General features: G+C 39.8%; 1 protein-coding gene across 1 annotated transcript in view; it reads right to left on the reverse strand.

Moving 5' to 3' along the window:
* Nucleotides 1–4,054: 4,054 nt before the first annotated feature.
* FTO (FTO, alpha-ketoglutarate dependent dioxygenase) overlaps nucleotides 4,055–26,441 on the reverse strand; it is a 413,739-nt gene continuing 391,352 nt past the window's right edge. The window contains exon 9 of the mRNA XM_027869693.1: nucleotides 4,055–4,432. Within this exon, the coding sequence (XP_027725494.1) occupies nucleotides 4,279–4,432 (154 nt within the window). The 3' untranslated portion in view covers nucleotides 4,055–4,278. The remainder of the gene's footprint in view (nucleotides 4,433–26,441) is intronic.

The raw sequence follows: 26,441 nt of genomic DNA on the forward strand, positions 1-26,441 counted from the left end.
TGTCCCTCTTCCCCTACCAATTCCCCCTCCTCCCCTCAACTCCCTTCTCTCCAGCCTTTTAAAGCAGGGGCTGCTCACTTCTGCAGCAATCTGTGCAGCAAGATGCTTACTGGTGAGCCTTCCCTCCCCTTTATGGTTGTCAAATTGATTTCAGCACTGCCATACCTATGGCTCCCAATGAAACTTAATTAAAAATACCATTTAATCACAAAGTAACAATGGCAAACTGCATCAACTGCATTACCACTCCATCCCATTTTAATCCATATTGCTGCTCTCCAGCTGAATCTGTTTGGATGAGAATTGCTTTTCAAATCAGAATACCCTTGTCTTCCCCCCCCCCCCTTGCCTCAGAGATCTCCCATATAAACAGTATTTAGAGTGGCACTGAGCCAAAAGTATGCAGTCTGCCCACTGGTAAATCAGCCTTAACCAGGGAAGGGGGAGAGAACAATGCTGCATTCAAAAACCATCTTCCCTTGAAACTCACCAAAAAACCAAACACCCTCAACCCCTACTGAACATAGCACCTCCTGAATGGCCTGTCCTTCCCAGTATAGCAGGATTCCATTAGGGATGGACAGTATCTTTCTCTGGGTTTTAGAAGCCCATTCCTCAAGCTGAGTCACAGGCCATGGTGGGCTGGACCCTCACCCCTTTACTACCAGAGAAACCCATGATATGGCAGGTGATTATAGAACATGGGGATTTACCAGTATGGTAGAAAGAGCACCTGATTCCAAGCCAGGACTTTGATTCAAATTGCATTGCTTTTTACTGTTTGTGTGACCTTGGGCAAATCACTTAATCCTATCTGGGCCTCAGCTCTTTCATCTGCAAAATGAGAAGGGGGTCAGACTAGATGATTTCTAAGGTCTCTTTCAGTTTTAAATCCTATGATCCTATATGACTGTTACAGTCCCTTCCAGCTCTAAATTCTGTGATCCTAAGAAAGTTAATATTGATTGGATGCTGCTCAGGGTCAGAGATATTTTGGCTTCACTAAGTGCCTTAGATAAGGCCAGGATGTAGCAGATACCTCTGTAGTATGATGAAAGGTGTCCACCTGCCCCCAAATATACTCTGTTACTTTTTACTGGTCTGCCACTGATGTTTGAAATTTTATTGTTCATTCCTTTGAGAACTGTCTTCTTTCTTTGATCTTTTAAGAATGTAAATAACACCTGGGCAGCATGAGAGCACTAGGGGTTTGGAAGGGCCATTTAAAGACGGAACAGTAAGAGAAAAGTACGCGTGCATGCACTCACCTGCATGCAGCAGGGGTGGGGTGGTGGTGGGGTTCACCAGCTGGCTGAGCATCAATATCACCCTAGACTTTCATTTAAATAGTAGGTTTTTTGAAAGGTCTGAGGCTAAATAAATTGTGGTACATAAAACCATAGATTCATAGCTGGAAAGGACATTAGATATAATTTAATCCAATTCCCTCATTTTATACATGAGGAAACCAAGGCCAAGAAAGGTTAGGTTATGTGCTCAAGGTCACAAAGCTAGTATGTATCAGAGGCAGGTTATAAACCCAAGTCTTGTGTTTTAAGCTCTATGCCACATTGCCTCTCATCAATGGAATATTATTTCTATATAAGAAGTAATGATGACTATGAAGAATTCAGATGCATGGGACGACTTCTGTGTACTGATGCAGAGTGAGGACTAGGAAGATGACATATACAGTGACTACAATAAATGGAAAGAATAACATGAAGTTGTTGAGTAATTATAATGACCACCCTTGGTCTTGGAAAGAGATGAGATGTAGAAGCACCTTCATCTTTTAAATAGAGATGAGAGGACTATGGGTGTAGAATGTTCCACGTGACGTCAGATGGGGATGATGTGTCATTTTGTTGAATTTCTTTTTCTTTGACCTTTGTTACAAGTGAAGCTTGTTTAGGCCACTGACTCCAACCTCTTCATTTTATAGATGAGGAAAATGAAACCCAGGGAGGATAACTGACTTGCCTAGGCTCACACAGTCAGTCAATGTATAAGGCAGGATCCAAAGCCGTCTGGTGATCTGTACATGACATCACACAGCCTCCCCCCTTTACTGCCCTCAGACACTGGGATGAGCATGTGGACAAGACAAAAATATATCATGAGGAGGAGGGGAGGAACAAAAAGAAATGGGGTGTACAGACTGAAGCAGGCAAAGAGGGTACCTGGCTCAAGGATCACACTGAAGACAGAGAGACACAAGGATCCCTGCTCAACTGCTGACCTACTGAGTGCTAAGCATGGATTATTGCGACCCCTGTTGGATCTCCTGGAAGTCTGACCCAGGATGGTGCCCTGTAATATTCCAAGTCTTAGTTTTTGCCCCCATTAAGCAGTCATGGTCAAAAACAGGTTTCTTTAGAGGAGGGAATTATGGGAATAACCATAATCAGCGCCGAGTAAATGGAGTGCTGTAACAATGCTATACAGTTTTAGCCAGCAATCCTTGACCCTTATGCATCCTTCAAATTCCAGATAAAAATTTGCCTCCTCCAGAAAGTATCCTTGGATTAACACTATTCCATTCTGTTCTCTCTTCAATTCTGTATTTTACCTCTTATGGATTTAGCTTATGCAAGGATAACAGACAGTTGTTTTTAAGTATTCTAAGTTCATTTTCATGTCTGTAATATATCTCCCCTAACTAGATTAGAAGCTCCCTAAAAGTAGGAATGGTGTCTTCTCCATTAGACTGGTAAAACCCAGAAGATAAGGACTATATCTGTTACCACTAGACCGGAGAAGGTGCATGAGAACAGAAAACATGTTCTATCAAACTGAGAGTCCCCAAGGACAGGTGCCATGTCTCCCCCAGTAGACTATGCGAGTTTCTCAAAGGCAGTGACTTTCTCTTCTCTTTATATCACCATAGGGACAAAGATAGGGTCCATTGGGGATGCTCAGTCCATAACCCTGTACTAAGATTGTCATTGTCCTAGGAATTCATTTCCACCTCACCATTACTAATACCCAGACCTTTGTAGAAGTACAACCTACTCATCTGGTATGTAGCCTGGTTCTCAACTTCCTTCCTCTTCATCCTGTGCCCTTACTGCAAAGGACTCACAGGAAATAATAACTCTCTACACTAAGCAGAATTAGAACAGACTTTCTGAGGCTTTCTCCTATGTTTATCAGATTAAAAAAGTTCTTTATTTTTTCTTTTGCTTCTTCTCTGCAGGGTCCTTAGTAACTAAGGAGGCTAAGGAGAAAAAAGAGAGTAAACAGTAAAAACAAATATACATGTGGGCTTCCTGTACACTTTAGAGGGGCAAGTTCTGCAGTGATGAGAATTCCCTTGACTCCGAGTTCAAGAAATATTTATAAGTACCTACTGGGTGGGAGGTATCATGCTGGATGCTGAGGAAAGAAAGACAAAAACAAAAACAGTAGCTGCCTTCGATGAGCTTACATTCAATGTGTATTTGGGTAAGTATATTGTATGCACAAAGTAATATGAAATCATTCCAAGAAATAGAAAATACTAATGACAGAGGCGAGGAGTTAAAGGATTCACTGCACTGTGAAGGGATTCTAAGAGGCAGAGGTGAGGACGGAGAGCATTCCAGACATGGAGGACATCCTATGCAAAGGCAAGGAGTGGGAGATGGCACGTGTGTACAGAGAACTGCAAGTACACACACACACACACACACACACACACACAATCATGTTCCAGTATAACTAGAACGGAGAGTAATAAAATAATACTAGAAATCCAGACTGTGGAAAACTTACCAAACTGATTTAGTATTTTATCTGTTAAGAGATAAAAGGGAGAAGGTGAAGGTTTTTGACTCCTGCCCCCTCTTTCAGCCTCTCTTCAGACTGGTCCCACCCATGCCTGTCAGTAGAAAGGTTAGAAGTAAGAGTGGAATGTGATAAATTTTGCTACAAGTAGGGCCTATGTCCTCTGCAATGTCCTACAGATTTCTGCAATCAAGCTTCCTATATAGGTGCCACAGGAGAGCTAGCCTGTGCCCAGGTAGGGAAGAGGTCAGGATCCACCCCTAGCCAAGAAGACCACAACACAGACTCAGTTCAGAGCTCTTATATTTGGGGGGCTCATTCCTTTGCTGTTACAAAGTAGACGGTTCTCATAATCCAGTGACTAGGTGGTCAGTTGGGATCTTTGAACTTCCCAATGGTGTCCTTGCCTGAGCCCATGGCAAAATCCAGATTCTGTAGCTGAAGTTTTTCCTTTGTTAAAAGGTATTTCTTCTGAAAACATAGTTTCAATCCAGACAGCAGTGTTCTTCCCTAGAGCTTTGTTTCCAGGAGCTGACCTTCGAGTTCCAAAATAATGTTGCTAAGATCAAATGGCAATGGCATCTCAGGATCATCATCTTCCCAATATGGCCAGCACATTGGTCTCTGGTCCTCTGGTAAATTTTGGGCGATTTGGGATCGGCATCTAAAAGAGTAAGAGCAGATTGTTATTTATCCATGGAAAACAATTCCCTGAAGATTCAAACCCTAAGGAGGCTAAAGAGAAAAAAGATAGTAAACAGTAAAAACAAATATACATGTGGGCTTCCTGTACACTTTAGAGGGGCAAGTTCTGCAGTGATGAGAATTCCCTTGACTCTGAGTTCAAGAAATATTTATAAGTACCTACTGGGTGGGAGGTATCATGCTGGGTGCTGGGGAAAGAAAGACAAAAACAAAAACAGTAGCTGCCTTCGATGAGCTTACATTCAATGTGTATTTGGGTAAGTATATGCAATGTATGCACAGAGTAATATGAAATCATTCCAAGAAATAGAAAACACTAATGACAGAGGCAAGGAGTTAAAGGAAAGGATTCACTGCACTGTGAAGGGATTCTAAGAGGCAGAGGTGAGGACGGAGAGCATTCCAGACATGGAGGACAGCCTATGAAAAGGCAAGGAGTGGGAGATTCAAACCCTAAGAGAATGATTAAAATTTGAATGTTCCTAAAATACTAATCAATGATGAAGTAATTGTTCCCTATGCAGGAGGGAACTTGTTCTGTGATTAGAAAGAATTGTTCACTTACAGTGATAGTCCTTCCCTTTCATCATTCAGATTTGTGTTATCTAGAGGGATGTCCCAGAAAGCCAATCACAAAGAATATTTAGTTGCTCAGCCTCTTTTTTTTTATTATTATAGTGAATTATTTTTTCATTATCTTAACTGTTATTTAAAGTGTGTGATTAAATCATTATCAGATTTAAATGTTTGTGGGATTTCAATGTATTACTAGATTACTGAGAAAGATTAAACTGAATTTACTGCACTAAGGGTCCAAGGATAGATTAAACAATATAACAGATCAGGATTGACTTTGGAGATTCTAGAGATTTGCACATGTATCCTTCTGCCTCGCTCTGAAAAAGGCACTCCAAGGAGAGATCATTTTATACGGATGTATGCAAATAGAGGTTAATAATCATTTCCACTGATGAATAGGTGGGGAAAACTTCAACAAAATTAAATTAAGAGGCTAGCGAAGAGTTAGTCCCTAGGGAAAACACTTAAATCACAGTTTTTATTAAATGGATTATTCATCAATACTAGAGGACTTAATTATCATATGCAACTAAATTACAGACTTGCAGGAGAAAAGTTGGGACAAACCTTAGCAGTCTCCTGTCACACAAAGAGAAGATTATTTATATAGACAACCTGGGAATATCCAGTAGCTTTAGCTGTGCTTGTCTATAAAATGGGGTATGAGGACTCTGTTCTATCTATCTCATGGAGTTATAGTGAAGAGAGACTAAGATACTCGGTGGTGAAATGCTCTGAAACACTAAAAACTCTAAATAAATGCCCGATGATATTACTATTACTGTTTTAGGGGGACAGAGAGCCACAGTGGGAGGACAGAGAGTTCATTTATACCTTATGCAAAACTGGGATATTCAGTACATAGAAGAGTTAAAGCAATGCAAGTCAGAGACAGAAATGAACTGTTCACTCATCCTTCGCCATATTCAGTGTAGGCAGAGAAATGTGGATCTTGGGAGTCCATTTGGAAAAGTCATGTGAAATCCACCTTCCTTTTTTTTTCTTCTCTCAATCAATAAGCAAGTGGTCACAGGCAACATTATTTGTCTTCTGGCCATGTAGGATGGACTATAAAGAGATCAAAGTACATAACATCCTGGCCCCATTTCGAAGACTATTGCAGTGGAAAGATGCCTTCTTCTCTGGGGAATTATTAATGGCACGGGGACCCCACGGGAAAACATACTTCAACTTTACACCTATTTTTGCGGGTGGTTAATTGCCGCACCAGCATCTTGTGCACTCCATCCATCGTACATTACAGCACAAGGACAGTATTAACACATAACATTCCAATATATCTTCAGCTCTCCGCATCAGGCCCTGATAATAGCATCTGTTAACATGCACTAAGTACTATTATGTAGCACATCACTTCATAAATAATAAGATTAGCTGACCTCGGGGGCCCTGAGAAGAGTAATGTGTTTAAATGTTCTCATTATTTATTTAAAACAAGAATTAAAGCAACAGAAGCTACTTTTGACAATCTTCTTAGCATAAATATTAAACTGTTTGCATTGATAAGCCACACTGTACAGAAGAACAGGATTTGTTTTGCAGACTGCTCTATAATAGGTGTTTCAGAAAATGCAGCTTGCTGTCTGAGTTCTGAGAGGTGCTGAGCTGATTGTCTCATCATTGTTCCAAAGACATTTTCTAAATTACATGAAAGGAACATGAAGAAAAATTAATATTCAAGGGAAGCTGCAACTAATTACAACAGAACTCAGCAAGGCTTTCAAATCATGCTTTATTTCTGTCTCAGTACCAAACAGTATGCTCAGTTTGCAGGGAAGGGTAAGATATTCCAAATTAAGCATTTCAATCTAAAAGTGGATAAATTAACGGTGTACACATTATTTCGGCTGGCAGATTGAAGAGCTGTGATAGTGAAGATCCACTAAGAATATTATGAAGCTTGTAAAAGTCAATTAAAAATGCATTCTCACTTTGAATTTCAAATGTAAAGTGGTTTGGGTTTTTTTTTCTTTCCATTTTAAGAATGTATCAGAAGTATTAAAGTCTGTAATGGAGGTATACTTAGCAGCAGTCTTTCTTTCTTCCTCCTTATTTCATGTTCCACATTGTCTTCCATTGCATTTGGCTTTGTATTTAAGGGTAGGTATTTGGCATTGGCATTTTGGTCATCTGGGAATTTCTACCCCTTAAAATAAAACTATCAAGCCTGCTCCTGACTTGGGGACAAAGCTTGCTGGGCAAAATAGCTTCCATGGTTTCTCCTACTGTTCTTCCCAGAGAAGGGAAATGGTTCCAAAGGACTAGTTGTCACATGGTTCACTCTGACTTAGATTGCACAAAGCCTGTTTCCTGCTCTCTGTGGCAGTCCGAGGATGGGGTCATTCATCTCATTTTATTTGAACCAGGAGTGGGACCTCTTCTTGTACCTTGTTTTGGGAGGGGTTTTTTTGTTTTTCTTTTTAAGTCCCACAGCTCTGAACTATTAAGGCCTCTCTCATGAGTTCTTCTCTTAATGACTAAGAAATTATCACTAATTTTCTTGATACTAATTAGACTCTATTGTGCACTCCATGCTTGGCATGCTATATTTATTTGTAAGAAATGGGCCTCCAACATTCCAGTTAACAACCACCCCTAACTCAAATAATTCTATCTGATTCAATACCACACCAGACTACGAAACAGAGGAGAACAGAGGGAGTATGATAAGAATCAAGTTTTGATCATTCTGGCAGGTTGTAGAGAAGCAGGGACATTCACTTACTGCTGGATGGAACTGTAAACTGGGAGACGTTTTTCGAGTCCAATCTGGCAGTATGCATAAAATTTACAAATTTTACCTAGTAATCACCCAATAATTCTATTCTTGGGAATATATTCTGAAAGTGTTATTTAAAAATAAACAAAAAGAGTTGTCTATTTAAAGATTTTTCACAGCAGCATTATTTAAAATGACAAAAAACACTCAAAATTGGAATCAACTTAAATGTGCAATAATAAGGGAATAGCTAAATAAATTGTGGTACATAAAAGTCAAGCAATACTATAATGTAATAAAAACTTAGAAGGATCAGGAACATAAAAAAATTCAGAAAGAAGAGACAAAGGTGTGGTGAATATTGGTCTTGCTTCATGGCTCTTGGCTACTTTCTCTTTCTTATGTTTCCTTGCCAGGCAAAATGCCTGCTGTTTCCCCTCCCCAAAGAGCAATAACAATGAAAATAACAATAATAATAATGGAAGCTCAATATAGTGCTTTAATATTAATAGAACACTTTCTACAAAACAATCCTATGAGGCAAAGACTGAAAGTATTATTAGCCCCACTTCACAGATGAAAATATTGAGGCTCACAATGCTCATCCAGGACCACAAAACTGAGTGTCAGGGTTGGGACATCCCTAGGGGACTGGATAGTGTGTGTCTAGAAAGGGAATGAAAACGAACCCCAGACTTTCCTCTCTGGTTTGGGCAAATTTCCTGATAAGCTACATGGTGTATGTTTAGGTAGCTAGTTGAGTTTCCAAATTGATTTTTGGTTAAAAAGAAACAATTTGTAATGTTGAGAGCTAAAAGAGGTTGCTGCAAATTCCTTTAATCCAGGTCAGTGGGTAGTTCTTTCACAGCTAATTGTTGCTCCCCATCTCCTCCAAGGAAATTGTTCAGTGACAATTCAATTTAACAAGCATTTATTAAATGCTCATTACAATGCAAGGCATTGAGCTAAGCACTAGAAAAAGACAGAAAGGGGAAAGCTGGGTCCTGTCCTCAAGGAGTTTACAGTCTACTTGGAAAAAAAAAAAGCACTGAATTTCAAGTCAAAGGACTTAAGTTCAAATTCTGGTTCTCTCCCTTAGCACCTGTGTGCCTCTGGACTAGTTACCTAACTTCTCCTGTCCTCAGTCTCCCAGTCTGTGAAATGAAGAGATCATTCTCGGAGACTTTCTAAGAATCTTTCTAGCTTTAAGTAACCACGATCTTATTTCCCCATTTGAAATACGGTCCCTCTGAGCCACATCATCATTTCATTACAGATCATTGAATATCATCATCACTCCTCCTGAAGAGCAATTTAAGCCCTTCTCAAGATGGCGAGTGACCATGGATAACTTGCTCAGGACTCATTGGCCTTTTCCTGGAGTACTCAGCAAGACTCACATGAAATGAAATATGATAATGATACTAGTTAAGATACTTCATATTTTACTGTATTTTAATAATAATAGCTCACATTTGTAACGTGTTTTAAAGTATTTCTCTATATTTCCATGATTCTCCATAAGGACCCTTTCTCCCTTTTTTCCTAGGGCGAGCTGGAATTTAAGACTCCTCAGAAAATTTAAGTTCTTCATGCTCTGTAGCCCTCTAGTGAGAGGCTGTACCAGTTGCATGCTAGTCAGGTGATCACATTATGCACAATGTTAATGTCCCCATTTTGCAGATAAGGAAACAGTGTCAGTGAGGCTAAGTGTTTTGCTTTAAGGTTACACCGTTGGTAAGAGACACAGCTCAGCTGCATTTAGCCAGCTCGATGAAAGAGAAAGCCGTACAGGCCTCCATCTTTCAGACCTTCTTCTCTCTCCATCCCACAACATAGAAACATTTGGATCTTAGCCAGGCACCTAAAATAAAAATCTTTGCTTAATCCATCCCCTCCAAGCCCCTTAATTACTAAATGAATAGTCCTCCCCTAATGCCTTAGTGACATAACACTAAACCACCAAAAGGCCTCTCCTAACCTGGCTGCCACAGAGTCTGCCCAGAGCCCCTCCCCAAGCAGGTGTAACTCCCAGACCCTGACCTTCCTCTCCACCGCCAGCTGATTTCCCTCAGGGTTGCACTTACATCTGGATGATCAGGGTTTCAGCTACATTAGTGGACACTGGTCATGATGCTAAAATTAACCACTTTAGCTAAAGTGTGTGTTAATTATGGGTATGCAAGCAGTCAATAAAAGGTTAATGCAAGAGTCAAAGGATAAATTTCTTTCTCTATTGCATCACTCCACAGACTAAATGACTAACATTATGCTTTGTGTTTTTAATCAATAGGTTTTACAGTAATGTGTGAGCCATTGATTTAAAAAACACACACAGAGTATTATCTGCCCCTAAATTTTGCAACCAATAAGGAAGAAGTAGTAATGGCTTAATGTCATTTATTGAAATGGCAAGAAAACAGGTTCATGTGAAATTCTGACTGGTTCAAGAACACAATTGCACACACGCTAAAAAAAAAAACCCAATCCAAACCAAACCCATGTTCTTAACTGAAAGGCACTACTGAGAAGTCAATGGAATAAGGTTAAAAGAATGAAGATATCTAGTGGTGTGCTGGTAAATATTTAACAACTGCCTCTCAGAGGAAAAAAATGTATTAATGACACACTTCTAAGTTGAATCTACATTATTAACATTTTCTTCATCACTTTCTTAAATCTAGACAATCTAAGAGTTACAAATTAAGCCCTGATTTGTAGCATTTGCCTATTTCCAAGGTGTATCTTGTTCTAACGGCAAACATTTATTAAGTGCTTACTATGTGCAAAGCACTAAGCACTCATTGGGGGCGATAAGAAACTTTAGGTAAGACTAGATGACTTATAAGGTCTCATTCAGCTCTAAATCCAAGATCTTGTGAGCCTGCCCTCATGGAGCTTAATCTAGTACATTTGATCCTCACCTACCCTGCGAAGAGGTAGAGAAAGTATCATTATCCATTTTACAGACAGAGAATTATGATGCAGTAATGGTAAAGGATTTGTCAAAGGTTATACAAAGTGATAATGAGAGAGATGGGACTGGTGCAGAGAGCTCTAGGACTTTGATTCAAATCTTGGCTCTACCATTTACTACCTCTGTGACCTTAATTTCTTTGTGCTTCCATTTCATATCTGATATTCTCATCTCATTTGAATTTCAGTTCTAAATTGATGATCTTATGGTCCTTACCTGACAAGGATTCATAGAATCTTGAAATCTCAGACCAGGAAAAGTTCATGCAGGACATCTAGTCCAACCCATAACAAAGCAGGAATCCTCTTTACAAGATCATATACTACCTAGAGACATGTTATTCTTATTCTTATTCTTGTTTGAAGTATTTCAGTCTTGCCTTGGTTAATTTTTTACATACTTCTGGCTTGTCTCCTCAGCAGGACTGTAAGCTTGAGGGCAGGAATTACCATTTTGTACTTTGGACTGTCCTATAGCATCAAACAAAGTGATTTGAACATATTAAGCACTCAATGGACATCTGTTGTTATTGTTCTTTTGTGGGAGGAGCTAAGGGATGCCCTGAATTTATCAATGATTGATTGAACCTGTCTTCATTGCACTCTGGTAAAAAACCAATGAGGTTTGGAAAGCCCCACCAATCATTAGCTGACAAATATGATAAAAACATAGTAAGGAAACTGACTTCCCCATCGTTCTTCAGTCTTGCAGGGACACTTCCAATAGCCAATGGGACAAAAAAAAACCCCAAAACCAACAGCCCATAATCCCACTTGACACTTTACTAAACAGATAATGCTTCATGTTCTACCTGGAGCAAGGGTTTTTAATATATGTGTGTGTGTGTGTGTGTGTGTGTGTGTGTGTGTGTGTGTGTGTGTGTGAGACCCCCATCAGCAGTCTGGTGATGCCTATGGACCCTTTGTCAGAATAATGTTTTTATGTGCACAAAATAAAAAATATTACATTACAAAGATTATGAAGAAAGTCAATTGGATTGAAATAAAAATGTAATACTTTTTCCCATCCAAGTTCACAGGCCTCTAAAATCTATGCATGGGCCCTGCTGGTCTTACCTTCAGACCAAGAACTCTTGTTTTAGGCTAATTTTTTTTCCTAATCAATTGATGAATAAATCAATAAGTTTTATGTGCCAGATACTGTATTAAGCTCTGAGATACTAAGATAGGTAAAAATAGCTCCCACCCTCAAGGAAATTACATTCTAATGGGGAAGACAATATGGAAACAATGAGGTATATGCAGGATATGTACAGAGTAGATGAAAGCCAGTCTGAGAGGGGAAGGGATGAGCATCTGGAAGACCAGTAAAGAGCTACTCTTGAAGGAAGACAGAAAAACTAAGAGATGGAGATGAGAGGATAGAATATTCCAGGCATGGGGGTAGCCAGGGCAAAGACACAGAAATTGGTGATGGTGCACTGTGTTCAAGGAATGGCAAGGAGGTGAGTGTGCCTGTAATACAGAGTGTAAGGAAGTAATTGTGAGCCACTGGAGTTCATGGAGCAGGGCAGTGACATGGTAAGACATATGTCTTAGAAAAATCACCTTGGTAGCTGTATGGTGGATGGACTGGAATGGGGAGAGAATTGAAACATGGAACTAATTACAAAGTGAGGTGATAGGGGCCCAAACTAGGGCTGTAGCTACATGAATAGAGAAAGGGGACATATATGAGAGATGCTGGGAAGGTAGAAATAACAAGATTTTGTTACAGATTTTATATGTGGGAAAGAGTGAGGAGTCAAAGATGATAGGTTTTGAGCCCAAGTGACTAGAAGGATTGTAGCACCTTTGACAGCAATAAAGAAGTCTGGAAGAGGGGAGGGTTTTGGGGAAAAGGTAATGGGTTCTGTTTGAGACATGTTGGGTTTCAGATATCTATGGGATATCCAATTCTATATGTTCAAAGATCAGTGAGGGGTGTAGGACTGAACTTCAGGACAGAGACTGTGGTCAATCTAAGAATCCTTTGTATAGAGATGATAACAACTAATGGAAACCAATGAGATCACCAAATGAGAGAGTATAGAAGGAAAAGAGAAGAAGGCCCAGAACAGAGTCTTGGAGGACACACAAAGTTAGTGGACATGACACAGATGAGGAACCAGCAAAGGAGGGACACACAAGGTTAGTAAGCATGACATGGATGAAAAATTAGTAGACTGAGGGTAAGTTTCACATAGAATCAGGAGATAGCGATGTCATGACAACCTAGAGAGGACAGACATGTAGAGGAGTAGATGATCAGTATTGTCAAATGCTACAGAGGGGTCAAGAAGAATGAGGCCTGAGAAAAGGCCATTAGATTTGGCAATTAAAAGATCACTGATAACTTTGGAGAAAGATGAGGCTGGAAGTCAGATTGAAAAGGGTTTAAAAGTGAGTGAAAATAGAGGAAGGACAGGCACCAAATGGAGATGCATTTATCTGAGAAGGGGAGAGGATGATATCTAGTGAGGATATTAGGATCAAATGAAGGATTTTAAAGATGATAGAAACATAGGTATGTTTGCAGGCACCTAGGAAGGAGCCAGTGGATAGGGAAAGATTGAAGGTAAGAGAGTAAAGATGACCCTGCTAAAGAAGTGGGGAGTGGGTGGGATCAAGGTCCCGAGGGGTTAGATTTGGCAAAGAGAAGGACCACCTCTCTACTAAGACCAGAGTCAAGAAAGGGATAGAGTAAGAAGATTTCTGAATGATGTGAGATGAAGAGGAGTGGAGAATGGGAAACTCTGTACAAATAGCCTCTATTTTTAAAAACTGAAGTATAATATGAGTTATTTAGTTACAAAAGTGGAGGGAAGAAATACTCCTTCTTTGATCAAAACTTATCTCATCTATATCCCACTCCTTCAAGGCCCTGTTTTCTTCTGGATGACAAAGAGCAGTAATGGGCTAATAATCATATAAGTTAATCTCAGTTAGCATTAGGTAATTAATAAATTACTGTTCCTGCACTGCCACCCTGCTTCTCCCCACCCTGACAATAAAACAGTGGCTTAACCTAGTTAAAAATGAACAATTTTTTCTCAAGAAGTTTCTTAAGGAATGACAAATGACCTCCCAGATTTCACTAACAAAGCAGATGGTGATGGGGTAAAATGAGTACTGGATTTGGAGTCATAATTAGAGTTGGAAGATATTCTAAAGGTCATTGAGTTGAACTCCTCATTTTACAGATGAGGAAACTGAGGCAGACAGGTTAAGTGACTTTTCCAGGATCACACAGCTAGTAAGGGTCTGAGGTGAGATTCAAACCTATGTCTTCCTGACTCCAATACCAGCACTGTTTTGCTCAGGTTTGAATCCTGTTGCTGCTTTTTGAGCAAGACGTGCTCCCTTTCTGGCTCTTAGTTTCTTCACCTGTAAAATGAGGGTCTTGGATTCAATGACTTCTGAGATTCCTTTCAAATCTAAGTTCTATGATCCTAAGTCATCCTAAATACAACTGCCTACTTCTCCCATCTGAAAGAACGGTCCCCAGGATAGACCTCATCGGAGTCTTCTCCCTGCTTCAGGAGCCCGGCTTGCTACTGGAGCCATTTAATATGTGAAAATGTATGGCCTGCCACTGGGGTTTAAGACCATGGGGTAGACTGCTGAGAACAATTTTATACACAAGTCCATTTGTCGGCTTGTCAGTTACATAACAATGGCGATGAATGGGTCACTTTGACATCTGAACATTTAGGAGCTGCTGACCTCTGATCTGCAGTTATATGAGAGGGTTACCTGAAACTCGCACGGCTTCTCCCTGCCTATAGGTAACAATATAAAGGTCAAGCAGGCTGGATGATTCTATGCGCCATGTCTGAGGCAGCTCGCTTATAAGCTTCAGAGTATGCCGTGTAGGATTCCCCAGCACACAAAGCTGGGGAACTACTGCAGAAATTTGTTCAACAAAAGATATACAATTTCAAAGGGGTCTAAAGTAACTTTCCTTGCAATTGAATAGAATGAGCTCATTATTTTTAAAGGACAACAATGAAAACAAACACTTTGCAGGAAAATATATTCTGCTAGTGACTCTGCAATTGGGAGGGCACATATACAGGCGTGTGACTTAATGAGTGATATTAATGCGATGCTTTCAACATGGCAGAAGGTCCAATTTGATGCAATTACTGGAACAAAATCCCCACTGTGTGGTATCAAGCCCTCCTTTCAGACATGGAATATCTTGCCCCTCTGCTCCTGTCAGCCAAGACCCCCACCAAGGATCACAGCATCACTCACTGAACACGGATTACTTGCTCTTGAAGAAAATTAACCCTTTACAAGCTTCATGGGTTCCCTACTTCCCAGGACAGCAGTATAGTTTAATGGAAAGAACAGTACATTAAGAGGGTAAGAAGATGTATGTTCAAATACAGGCTCTACTACTTAACTGGGATCATGGATAACCCTTATCTAGAAAACTAGTGGGTTGGATCAGATGATTTCTAGGGTTCATTCCAGCTTCAGATGCAATGAATCGAGTTTATGGAGGGATGCCCTGAAACTCCAAAAAGATAACCAAACTACCTAAGGACAGATACTCATGGTAGCAGTGATTTTTAAAAGGCTGAATGTATTATCCCTCCTAGATAACAAGTTTTTAAAGAGAAATCCTACCACAGATGTTTCTCCCTCCCTCCTTCCTTCCTTCTTGTCATCCAATTTCATTTACTCCTAACACAACAGCAGGCTAAGACATAATATACATGATAGCAACAATAAGCAAAAACCAAGCTGTTATAGCAACTTCTTTTTTTTTAATCCCCTAAAGAACTTCAGTTTATCTAGATTGTATCTATTGATATTTATCATATTAGAAATTAAAACATCTAACATTATTATGAAAATAGTTTTGACCTTACAGACCCCCTGAAAGAGTCTCAAGGATCCACAGGAGTCCCTGAACCATACCTTGAGAACCATTGTCCATTACACATTTCTGTCTCTACCTCACCCTTCCTAAACCTATTCTTTATCTGTAATAACCTCAACAAATATTTTAAGAACCTATTATTTGCTAGACTCTGGTCAATCAGCTCTTATCTGCTTTCCCAATTCATGAGCCTACTTGTAGCCTTACTTTCTTCCCTTTTAAATCTTGATACTAAAAGTATTACGTTAACCAGTTCATTCTTGGCTTGTCTTTGACCATTCAATCCCTTGCCTCCTTTCACATCATTATGTATACCTTTCCAAATCCCAGGCTTCTATTATCTTCTACCTTCTCCTTTCCTGCTCACATGCTATTGAATACTGCTAGAGGAAGCCACAAAACAAGGGTGACTGAGTCCACTAAAAATGCACATTTGTTATATCAACTTCTAAAGCCCATAAGTAACATCTCCCTCAGAAGGGACCCAAATCACAGATGGAGCTAATTCACAGCCCAGTCTTCTGTTTGCTACCCAAGGTTATCGCAGTTCAATTAAAAAACAAACACAAACAAAAACACTGAGTAAATGCTTATTAGGGCAGTTAGGTGGTGCAATGGATAGAGTGCCAGGCCTGGAGTTAGGAAGACTCATCTTCTTGAATTCAAATCTGGTCTCAGACAGGTATAGTTGTGTGAACCTGGGCAAGTCACTTAACTGTGTTTGCCTCATTTTCCTCATCTGTAAAATGAGCTCGAGAAGGAAATGGCAAGTCACTCCTGTATCTTTGCCAAGGAAACTCCAAATAGGGTCATGAAGAATCAGACACGACTAAAAGTGACTCACCAAAGTGCTTCCTGTGATGAAACATTGTGTTAGGTGCTAGGGATAAAAAGGCACACTTGAAATAGTCCTTGCCCTCTAGGAGCTTACATTCTGCTAGGGAGGGCAATGCAAACACATATAAATATATCATAAGAAAAGCTGAAGAGGGGGTCTTTTCTGTTGCAAATTTTCCTCATTTTTCTGGGTGTTTGCTTGAGAATGAGAGGATAGAGATCAGGGAAGGCTTCACGGAGGAGGTGGCACCTGAACTGAGCCTTGAAAGAAGAGAGAGATTCTGGGATGCAGCAGTGAGGAGGAAGTGCATTACAGATATAGGGTAGTGCTTATTAAAAGGCACAGAGGCAGGAGATCTAGATCAATTGTTGACTTTGGGGAACAGTCAGAAGTCAAGTTGGGCTGGAATATGGTTTTTGAAGGGAGGGGAACATGAACTAAGAATGGAAAGGCAGATTGGAGGCATATTGTGGAGGGCCAGAAATGCTGGGCTCAACAGACTGAAAAATCAAAGATGGACAACTGACAAGTGGAGCACATTCTACCAATAAATCCGAGAGACAGACAAGTCAAGGCAAAGGACAACAATTTAATGGAAAGGAGCAAAGGTCTATTGCTTTCATTTTAAAGTTGATCATTTGCATCTTGTTACACAAATTGGAACTAGTATTTCTCTCTTCTCTTCAACTGTTGGTCTACTATCTTAGACTTTTAGATTTAGAAATACTATATTGTAGCTTCCTTAATTAACTTTTAGGTGCCAAATAACATCTCAATTATTTCAGCTTCATTTAGGAAATCCCTAATGGTTGAAGAGTATTATCCCTAAGTTCTATTCTCCCCTTTAAAGAAATCCATGAACAGCTCACCAGTATCCAAAACATCGAAACGACAAAGTCACTACTAGCTGTCTACATAATCAGAGTAAGCCCAAACTTAAAATGCTTTACCTGTATTATCTCATTTGGTCCTCACAACAATCCTGTGAGGTAGATGCCAGGCATATGGACACCTCAGACTTCAAAATGAAATTTGATTAATACATTCTTGGTTCATTGATCACTAAGCAAACTTCTTCCCCTCCCTTTCCCCCCCCCACCTGTTCTACCCATTTTGCTAAGGGTGGTTGCTAAATGCCATATCAGACTTCTGCTCAAGAACTTGTTGGCAAGCAGAACTTTGACTCCCTGCATCACAGTACTTTGAATGAAGATGGCAGGCTCCTTGAGGGGCCTGGATCAGATCTTCTTAGACTGTAAATCTCTATGCTCCATAGTATGGTGGTGGGTGAACAGTACTCGGGTTATACAGAGAAATATCCTCCTTGAAACTCTTTAGTGGAACCAAACCATTCCCTCCTTGGGCTCTGAATTTCATCACTGACGCCTTCGATGTTTTTTTTCTTTTGATTCAGGAATAGAAGAGAAGAAATAATGCTGAGGACATTTTATATTTCTCAGTCCATCTGATATATGGCTCTGAACTCAATCAATATCCAATTTATGTTCTTCTTTTTCTCTGAGATGTTGTGGATATTCAGGTAGTTGGGGCAAGAGAAAAGTGCAGAGAATGGTAATACTATATCCTGAGATCCCCAGAAGATTGAACTGCCCCTCTGAGTAAGCTTTGATGCTGCTTCTAGAATGGCTCTGAATAAAAGAAGTGAACAAAATTGCTCAACGGACAACACAGCTATTCTGAAATCCTTCTACCTGAAGTTACGCCTGAACCTCTAATAATGCCACTGTAGGACAAAACTTGTAGCTATCCTGAGAGTCAAAGGATGAGGAGGTTGGCAAAAAAGAGCTATACTAAGTCTGCAGTGTGGACTTTCAAGCTTGGCTGTTGACTATAGTAACAAACGAATCAGTCACTAGAGCTACCACCACCTACTAGGGCATCCCCTATGTCAACATTTCCCAATTCTACTCTGCAGAACCCTGAGGCTCTACCACCTGTAAATAGGGTATGTGTGAGAAAATGTTAATGTTAGTGATATGTTCTTCACAAAAATATCAGCATATGTGTTGTGCAAAAAACTTATGGAGCACCCCCTCTAGGACACTGCTTCAACTTGCAATGGGATTTGCAGGTTGGGTCCCCAGAGGTGGATACTACCTTGAGCTTTAGTGGTAACTTTGTAGGTCCATACTTCTATCACATAGGGGTTCTATCACCTGTGAAAAGGGGTTATGTGAGAAAAACTTAAATGCCAGTGTTATTTTCCAGGGTATACACACATACATATGCATATATACATATGAGTATATATATATACACACACACACTATGTATGTATATACATACACATGTGTGTGTGTGTGTGTATATATACATATATATATATATAAATTTTGCAGTTTGAAAATAGGCTTAATTTCCTTAGTTTTCCTACAAAATGTCCCCAAACTGTTTCCATTGTGGGAGTATCCCATGTTCCCCAAACCTTCCAACTAGTATTAAAGGATTCTGTAGATCCCAAAGTATGCCATGGCCAAATTAGTTTGGGGGAATGCTATTCTAGAAGGGACTGAGGAAAAGGTGGTTGACTATTTACTTCTAGCATTGTATCATTACAATTTTCCCTGGTTTTGGTCACAATGGCTTATAGTACCTCACTTAAGTTACTTAAAATTTCAAATCTGTCATTCCTTTGTTGTCTTGGGGTTATCTCATTCTCTAACCACCAACATTTGTTTATGGCATGACCTTGGGAAGGATAAGTAAGCTCAAATTTTCTTATCTGTCAAACAGAGAACCATAGAGGATTAAAAATCATACTTGGTGAACACTCAGCCTTGGAAAGACTGCCTCTGGCCACCTAATCACCCACCACACATTTAGTTCCAGAAGAGAATAACCAGTCTTGTACAGGGAAGGGAGAGAGGCCCATGTGCTTGCTATGAACTAGGTAAGGGTGGTAGACAAAAGTCGCACTGACCCTTTGTAGGAGTGACATTTTCAGACTTAGTGTTGCTCCTTACTTAATGCTTTCTGATTTCCTGGAACTAAGAAGGTCATCCTGAATCAAAGGATATCAGCTTGTGCGGAATGTCATTATAGGGGAGTTGGGAAGAAGGAGCTCTATTACAAGTCACCTTTCCAGTTCTCACAAACAAAACTATTAATGGAGAAAGTCAGTCTCTTACTGAGCATAACAGGAGAGAGGTCGCCTGTGAAATGACCAGGGCTCAGTGGTTAGTCAGGACAGCATGGCAATGACTTGATTAGCTGATATAACCTCCTGCCCTTGCGGAGGGACTGCTAGAAGGCTGGATTTCTCTGCAGACTACTAAGTTGGAATTCACACTTTTCAGAAGAACTTTATGGCAGACAAGAGCATCTGGGAATTCACATGGAATACCTTATTGAGGGTTCACTATGATTCCTCTGCAGAGCTAATAGGCCAGCTCAGTGCAGACTGGGATGACTTGGGACAATTTAGGACTATAAATTTAAATCACTCTTCATGTCTAGAGATGAACTTGGAAGGGCCCAATGCTTTAGTGAGGCCAGGGGCTGACTCAGTAAAGTAAAGAGTAGTCACTTATAGTGTGATAAGAATACTGTCCAGGGAGTTTCAGGGTTTGGGTCCAAGTCCTCTTTCTACCACTCACTTATTGTATGCCTAGGCAGCTAGATGCTACAGTGGATAAAACACCTGCCTGGAATCAAGAAGACCTGAGTTCAAATCTGACCGTAGACACTTACTAGCTGTGTGACCCTGGGTAAGTCACTTAACCTCTGTTTGCCTCAGTTTCCTCATCTGTAAAATAGGGATAATAATAGCACTTATCTCCAGGGGTTGCTTTGAGGATCAAACGAGAAATAGCTGTTCTCAAGTGTTTAGCACAATGTCTAGCACGTAGTAAAAGCTATATAAATGTTAGCTATTATTATCATTGTTACTATTATGCACTTGGACAAATAATTTCACTTCCCCAATCTCAATTCATCTATGAAACAGGGATAACGGTACTAGCAGTACCTAATATGGTTGCTTCTGGGGGGAAGGGAAGGGGAAAAGTGCTTTAAGCTCTTTATCCGTGGGAACTATTTATTATTATTATTATTATTATCATTATTATTATTAATCAAGTATTGCTTCATTACTTGGGATTGAGGTGGAGGATTTGTAGTTTTTGTTGGCAGGTCATCTGTACACATACTGGTAAACACTTGTACATACAGAGAAACCTGTTTTTAGTATCCATCCTGAGAGGGAAAACTGACATCTGCCTTAAAAGAGAATTGTGTCATATTAGGTTTTTTTCACAGGGTGCAGTTCTGTTTTGTGGGGGTGATATTTTCAGACCATCACACTATATAGTTGAATCCATGTTGTAAAGAACTTTGTTATAATGATGTTCTACTGTGAAATATTTTCCTTGAGTATTCCCCAATGACAGAGATTTTTTTTCTCCCCACTGGAAACATTTGTGTCATCAGTGAGCTTCCCAAATGGATGTATTTACTAAATTATTTCAGATAATTTTTTGTGGGGGGAGGCGATTTAAGGTCAGAAATTTTGAAAATGCTTTCCTTCATTTCTTCCAACAAGGAAATACTGCTTGACAATAACATTTGCACAAAACATTTTGGGATTTTCAAGACACTACAATTATTTTTCAAAACAATTTACTTGTAAAGATTCTCTTGCAGTCAAGATTTTTTTTTTTAAAGTTTTAAACCTCCTTGCAAAAGCTCCATTGCCAGAGGAGCTGGGGTCATGACTCTAGTTAACTCATACAGTGAATGGTCCTGTGTCTTTAGCTCCATCTACCTCACCGCCAGTCAAGGCTCAGGGGATCTCAGCAAGCAGGAAGCAAATTCTCTGCTCAGTCGATACAGGGTTCGGTAGCCAGTGAACCAAAAGATTTCCCTCGCACCATGGGGCGGGGAGTGGGGGAGGGAGTTTTACGAAGAGCAACAGCTTTCCTATTCTTGCAGAAAGAAGTGTCATTTGAGGATTGAAAGGGAAAGAAGGAACTCATTCTGTATGCCTTCAGTTGGCCATCTTACCTCCTGATGCTGACTCCTTTCAATATTTAAAGCATTGTAAGTGGTCTGAGTGAGGAAGAAAGGCCCGTTACTATGCTTTAAAAAAAAAAAAAACAATTCAACTTTATAAAACTTCTTTCATCTTAACTGTCTTTTAAGAAAACTGTCAAAGCAACAAAGATGCGAAGTAGAAACATATGTTTCTCCTGAATATATTTACTCATAGTCAGGGTTTCAAATGGTAATATTTCTGCATGCAAAGGGCCCGTTTTTGCTGTCTACCATTCCAGCTGAGGGCACATTTTCTAGGTCTCTCCGGGCATACTCACTCAAAATTAGGGCCTGGAGTTTGTGCTCTAAAGTTATTGGAAGAGGGTCATCAGTCTCTTTTTGGAGGTTCCCAAAAGAGAATGGGCCTCTGCTTTGGGCAGCGGTGCTGACACACTTAGCAAGTACAAGGGAGGCCAATGACATTTTAATCTCTGGCTGATGTTGGACCTCTCCAGCGGAAGGGCATTTAACTTTGGAAAGGCAGTGCATGGGCTCCAAGTGAGAGTGACTCAGGGCACAGGAACACTTGTCCACTGCTTATGTCTTTGTTTTTAGGCACCTTAGTTGTTAAAGGCATTTAACTTTAATTCCATCTGACTTCAATTGTATCCAAATGACTGTAAAAAGAAAGAAGACAACACACTGTAAATATGAAGAGAGACAGGAAATCATTGAGAATCCGGACTTTATGAATATTTGATGAAGAAAGGTTAGATCCATAGCTAGTAAATTATAAGAAATTATGTCCATCATGTGACTCTGTCAGCAAAGGTTAATACAAATGGGTTTGGACTTAGTTGAGATGACAACAAGGATTAAAAAAGATTTGTCCTGTCCTCACCGCAATTAGTTTTTCTCCTATTATTAGTGTAACTGAGTTTATCATTAGGATTATGCCAACAGAAACAACTACTCAGTAAAATTATTTTGTTTTCCATGCTATCATGCTATTCTCAGCATAAATTTTTCATCTCTGCTAATCTTGCCCTTAATTGTGTGGTTGCTGTGGGGAGGATTTGTTATTAACTCTTTAGGAGCTATAATGCTCTTGCCATCAAATATGCCTTAATGGTATGCAAACGGGATGAGCAATAAAGTATTTTTCTAAACCTATATACAAGGACATTATTAAGGCTCATATAGTGCAAGCAAAAAATGGTTATTTTTGCTAACATAAGATTGCTAGTCAAGTATGTAATCATGTTTAGGATTTTGACTAGGTTAAAAGGCCTGTTGGTGCTTCACTGCAAACCTTATTGTTCAGGTATTTACAGTTTTTTCGACTCCTTTTAAAAACCTGATTTAGACTACACTTTCCAAACCTTCAAGTACTATTATTTTATTTTTGTATTTGCAAAAGTGGATTAAGTTTGTTGTACTCCAGTCTCAGTGCCAAAATGGAAACTATAATTGCCATCAATTACAGTATGCCGAAGGCCTAGTACAAATGACACTGTGATGTCCATCACTGTAATCTGCCAACATGGTAGGAAGAGTTCTATATTTTTTCAGGGGGGCCCACCATCATCCTTGTCTGAAATTTCTCCAGTAAGGATGGGATAGGATGTCAAGTGGCTAATAAAATGAGGTGCTTCATTCTTTGAAAATTGCTGACCAGTATGGGTTGGGTTATCTAAAAAATGACAACTTTGACTCCAAATGTGCCAAATGCTTCAGTTAAATAGGATCAGTTTAGTTGGGGTTAAGTGACTTGTCCAGGGTCACACAGCTAGTAAGTGTCAAGTGTCTGAGGTTAGATTTGAATTCAGATCCTCCTGATTCTAGGGCCAGTGCTCTATTCACTGTGTTGCCTATTCACCTAGCTGTCCCTTTAGTAAGAATTATTACCCCCGTCCTATATTTACAAAGTTGTACCAAAGGCACCTCAACAGCATGTTGAGATGGTAGGAAAGCCCGAAGCCCACAACTTCCACTGATATTTATCTCATGAGTACTTGGCCATCCCGTAAAGATGAATTTTGAATTGCTAATCAAAGAAGACACAACTATTTGCATTTCTCTAGGCCAGTGCATGACAAGGAACAAAGCAGATACTGTTTTCGAAATGGGGAAGGGAGACAAAAAGATTTTTAAAAAATTAACTCTATGCACAAATACAGGCTGTGCTGATACATGAATAGAGACTCCTGAAGTCTTCTGCCTAAGTCAAAGTGTTTCTCACATCCAGAGTCAGGCTGAAAGAAGAGATGACTTGAAAGGGGTTAAATGTGACAGACAAAAGAATAATTGGAATTGTCCTGCCTAAGGTCATCTCACTGTCGGTGGCAATGCCTCACTAGAATCCACTGAGAGTTCTCTCTTCAGCAGCACACCCTCCTCCCATACTGTCATATGAAGGAAGGAAATTTAACACATCAGGGGGCCTGCTGGATTATCAGATCAACTAATCAATACCACTGACAATACTTTTGCCTAAAAGCATGGGGGCGAGCTATAAAGAAGGCACCAAAGTAGAAAGGAACCTTGCCGATAACATTACCTTGAACCTCTGACTTTAGTGAGGGGCCTAAGGGGCACTTGATTTTTTTTTCTTTTTTTTCTGAGCCCTGGAAATTTCTGCCTGAGTTTGAACTGCTTGGAGTTGAGTTGACTTTATCCTTCATCATCAACTGTCCCCAGAAAAATAGACCAATGCCCCAGTTTAAGCCTCCCAGGAATCATGGCAATCACTTAGGCCATGCCACCAACCACCTCCCCTTTTGAAGCTATTTCCTCAAGCAGTCTAGATCAGACTTACATCAATCTCGGCAGCAGCCTCAACATCACAGGGCTCAGTGGGATACAAATAAATGGCTTCTTCATGTAGCAGGTGGGCTCCCCGAGAATTGAGTCACTTTAGGGGTCCTGTTCTTGCTATATGATGCATACCTTGTGACTCCGAAAAGACATTCTGGCCCCATCTCAATTCACTGAATTTAATGCTCTAGAAAGCATCCAGATTTCATAACGGAACTTGAAGCTAACTCTGAAAGACAGGGAGAATGCACTGTTTATGTCAGGTAGCATTAAGGAGAAGAAGAGCAAATGGTGGTGGTGGGGGGAATGATGGGCAATGACCCCCATCACACCCAGGCTGAATACAACATGGCTATGAGAGCACCTGGAATTTCTTCTTCGTGCTGACACAAAGTCCCTACTTTCTAAGTATCAGGAGTAACCTCATCTCTAAAGAAATGTCTACATACTATCCAAGCTCAGCAGGTAAAATCTAGAACATGACTACCATCAGAGGCAGATTCATTCCCCAAAATACTGAAGGCAAAGACAGGAAATGACAACTCCTCTACTGGTAGCTCCTTAAATCTATAAAAATCCTAGAGAATTACTGTGCCGTGTTCCCTACTTCAGGGGAAAGACTGATCTCTTGTGTGTCTGTCTTGTCCTAAAGATGGCTTTGGGGGCGTCCTTTGTAAAAAAAAAAAAAGTGACCTCAGGAGGTAAAAAAGGAATTTATTTGGAAGTGGAACCCCTGAAGCCCACATCTGGACCCACTGCTGGACTGGCTCACTAACCCCAAAGAAGCCAGTATTTTCTGAAACTGGAATATTACTATAGTCCGCCTGGCTGTACTGTAACTATTTCAAGGACTATTAAATTAAACTCTGGAGATGGTTTACTTTAAGATAAAGGGTATGCTTTTTATTGTGCCATCAAAGGAGACCAGAAAACCTGAAGCTTTCAGCTTTAAAGACAACATAATGAGATCAGAGATTTTGCTTGCAAAGAAATTAACTTTCGGTTAATTAATGAAAGTAACCTTAAACAGCAGGCGTGTTGCCAGCAACTAGGACACTATAATAAATGGGAAGGGAATAATGGGCCGCTTTCAAGGGGCTAGGGTGCAGCAGGCTAGAAAAGAAATTTGATCAGGATACTGCTTGTAAATTTGATCTCAAATTCTTAAGATGACCAAATAATAGTCTTATCTGTAATGAAGTCTTTTACAAATGCTTTTTTACCTCCCTTCCCCCATAATTTTCTGTTTAATTTAGATAGCAGATTTAATTAGTTGTTGGTGAAACAATGGTTATTAAATAAAACCCATAATAAAAATCTAATCTATGGTACATAGACACTGGTGTAACATAATCACAAATCAGAAAAAAATACCTATTTGGGGGGCCTTAAAAAGAGGGCCATGTTACAGCTTCCATTCTAAATATGGAGTCTGAATGAAAAACTCATGAGAAGAATAAAATTACAACTCTATCTCCCTTCTTCAAAGTTTTTGCATGCAAAGACAGATTGTCAGCCAAGATTTGTAAAGTCACGAAGCATAAGAAATGGAATTTTTTGAAACAAATCCTAAATATCATATTGCTTGCCTTCTCTATGGGTGAGGGAGAGGCTGTAGGGAGAGAATTGGGAACTGAAAATAAATTAAATAAAAAATAAAACTTTAAAAAATAAAGTCAGAGTTAGCACCAAAAAATCTCTAAAATAATATAATGCAACTACAACAATAACAACAGAATTTATATAGTGCTTTAAGGTTTGCAAAGTGTGCAAATAATACACACAGTGCATTTGATCTTCACAACTCTGTAAGGTAGGTGATATTATTATCCCCATTTTACAGATGAGGAAACTGAGGTTGAGAGACTTGCCCAGGGCCACAGAGCTAGTCTGTTTCTGAGGCAGGATTCACGTTCTGGCTTCCCTGGGCATGGACAGCACCACATCCACTAAGCCACCTAGCTCAATCTGGATGCAAAGGTAATTTCCCTTCACAATGGATTATTAGCCAGACCTTTAGTGAAGGGACACTCACCAGTTAAAAGTGTATATCTACAGAATCCACTCATAATGATAATCATTTAGATAAATGAATGATCATTTATTCAAAAAGGCTTTAGAGACATTGAGCC

This window comes from Vombatus ursinus, unplaced genomic scaffold (genome assembly GCF_900497805.2).
Source record: "Vombatus ursinus unplaced genomic scaffold, bare-nosed wombat genome assembly UNPS02014793.1, whole genome shotgun sequence".
NCBI lineage: Eukaryota > Metazoa > Chordata > Mammalia > Diprotodontia > Vombatidae > Vombatus > Vombatus ursinus.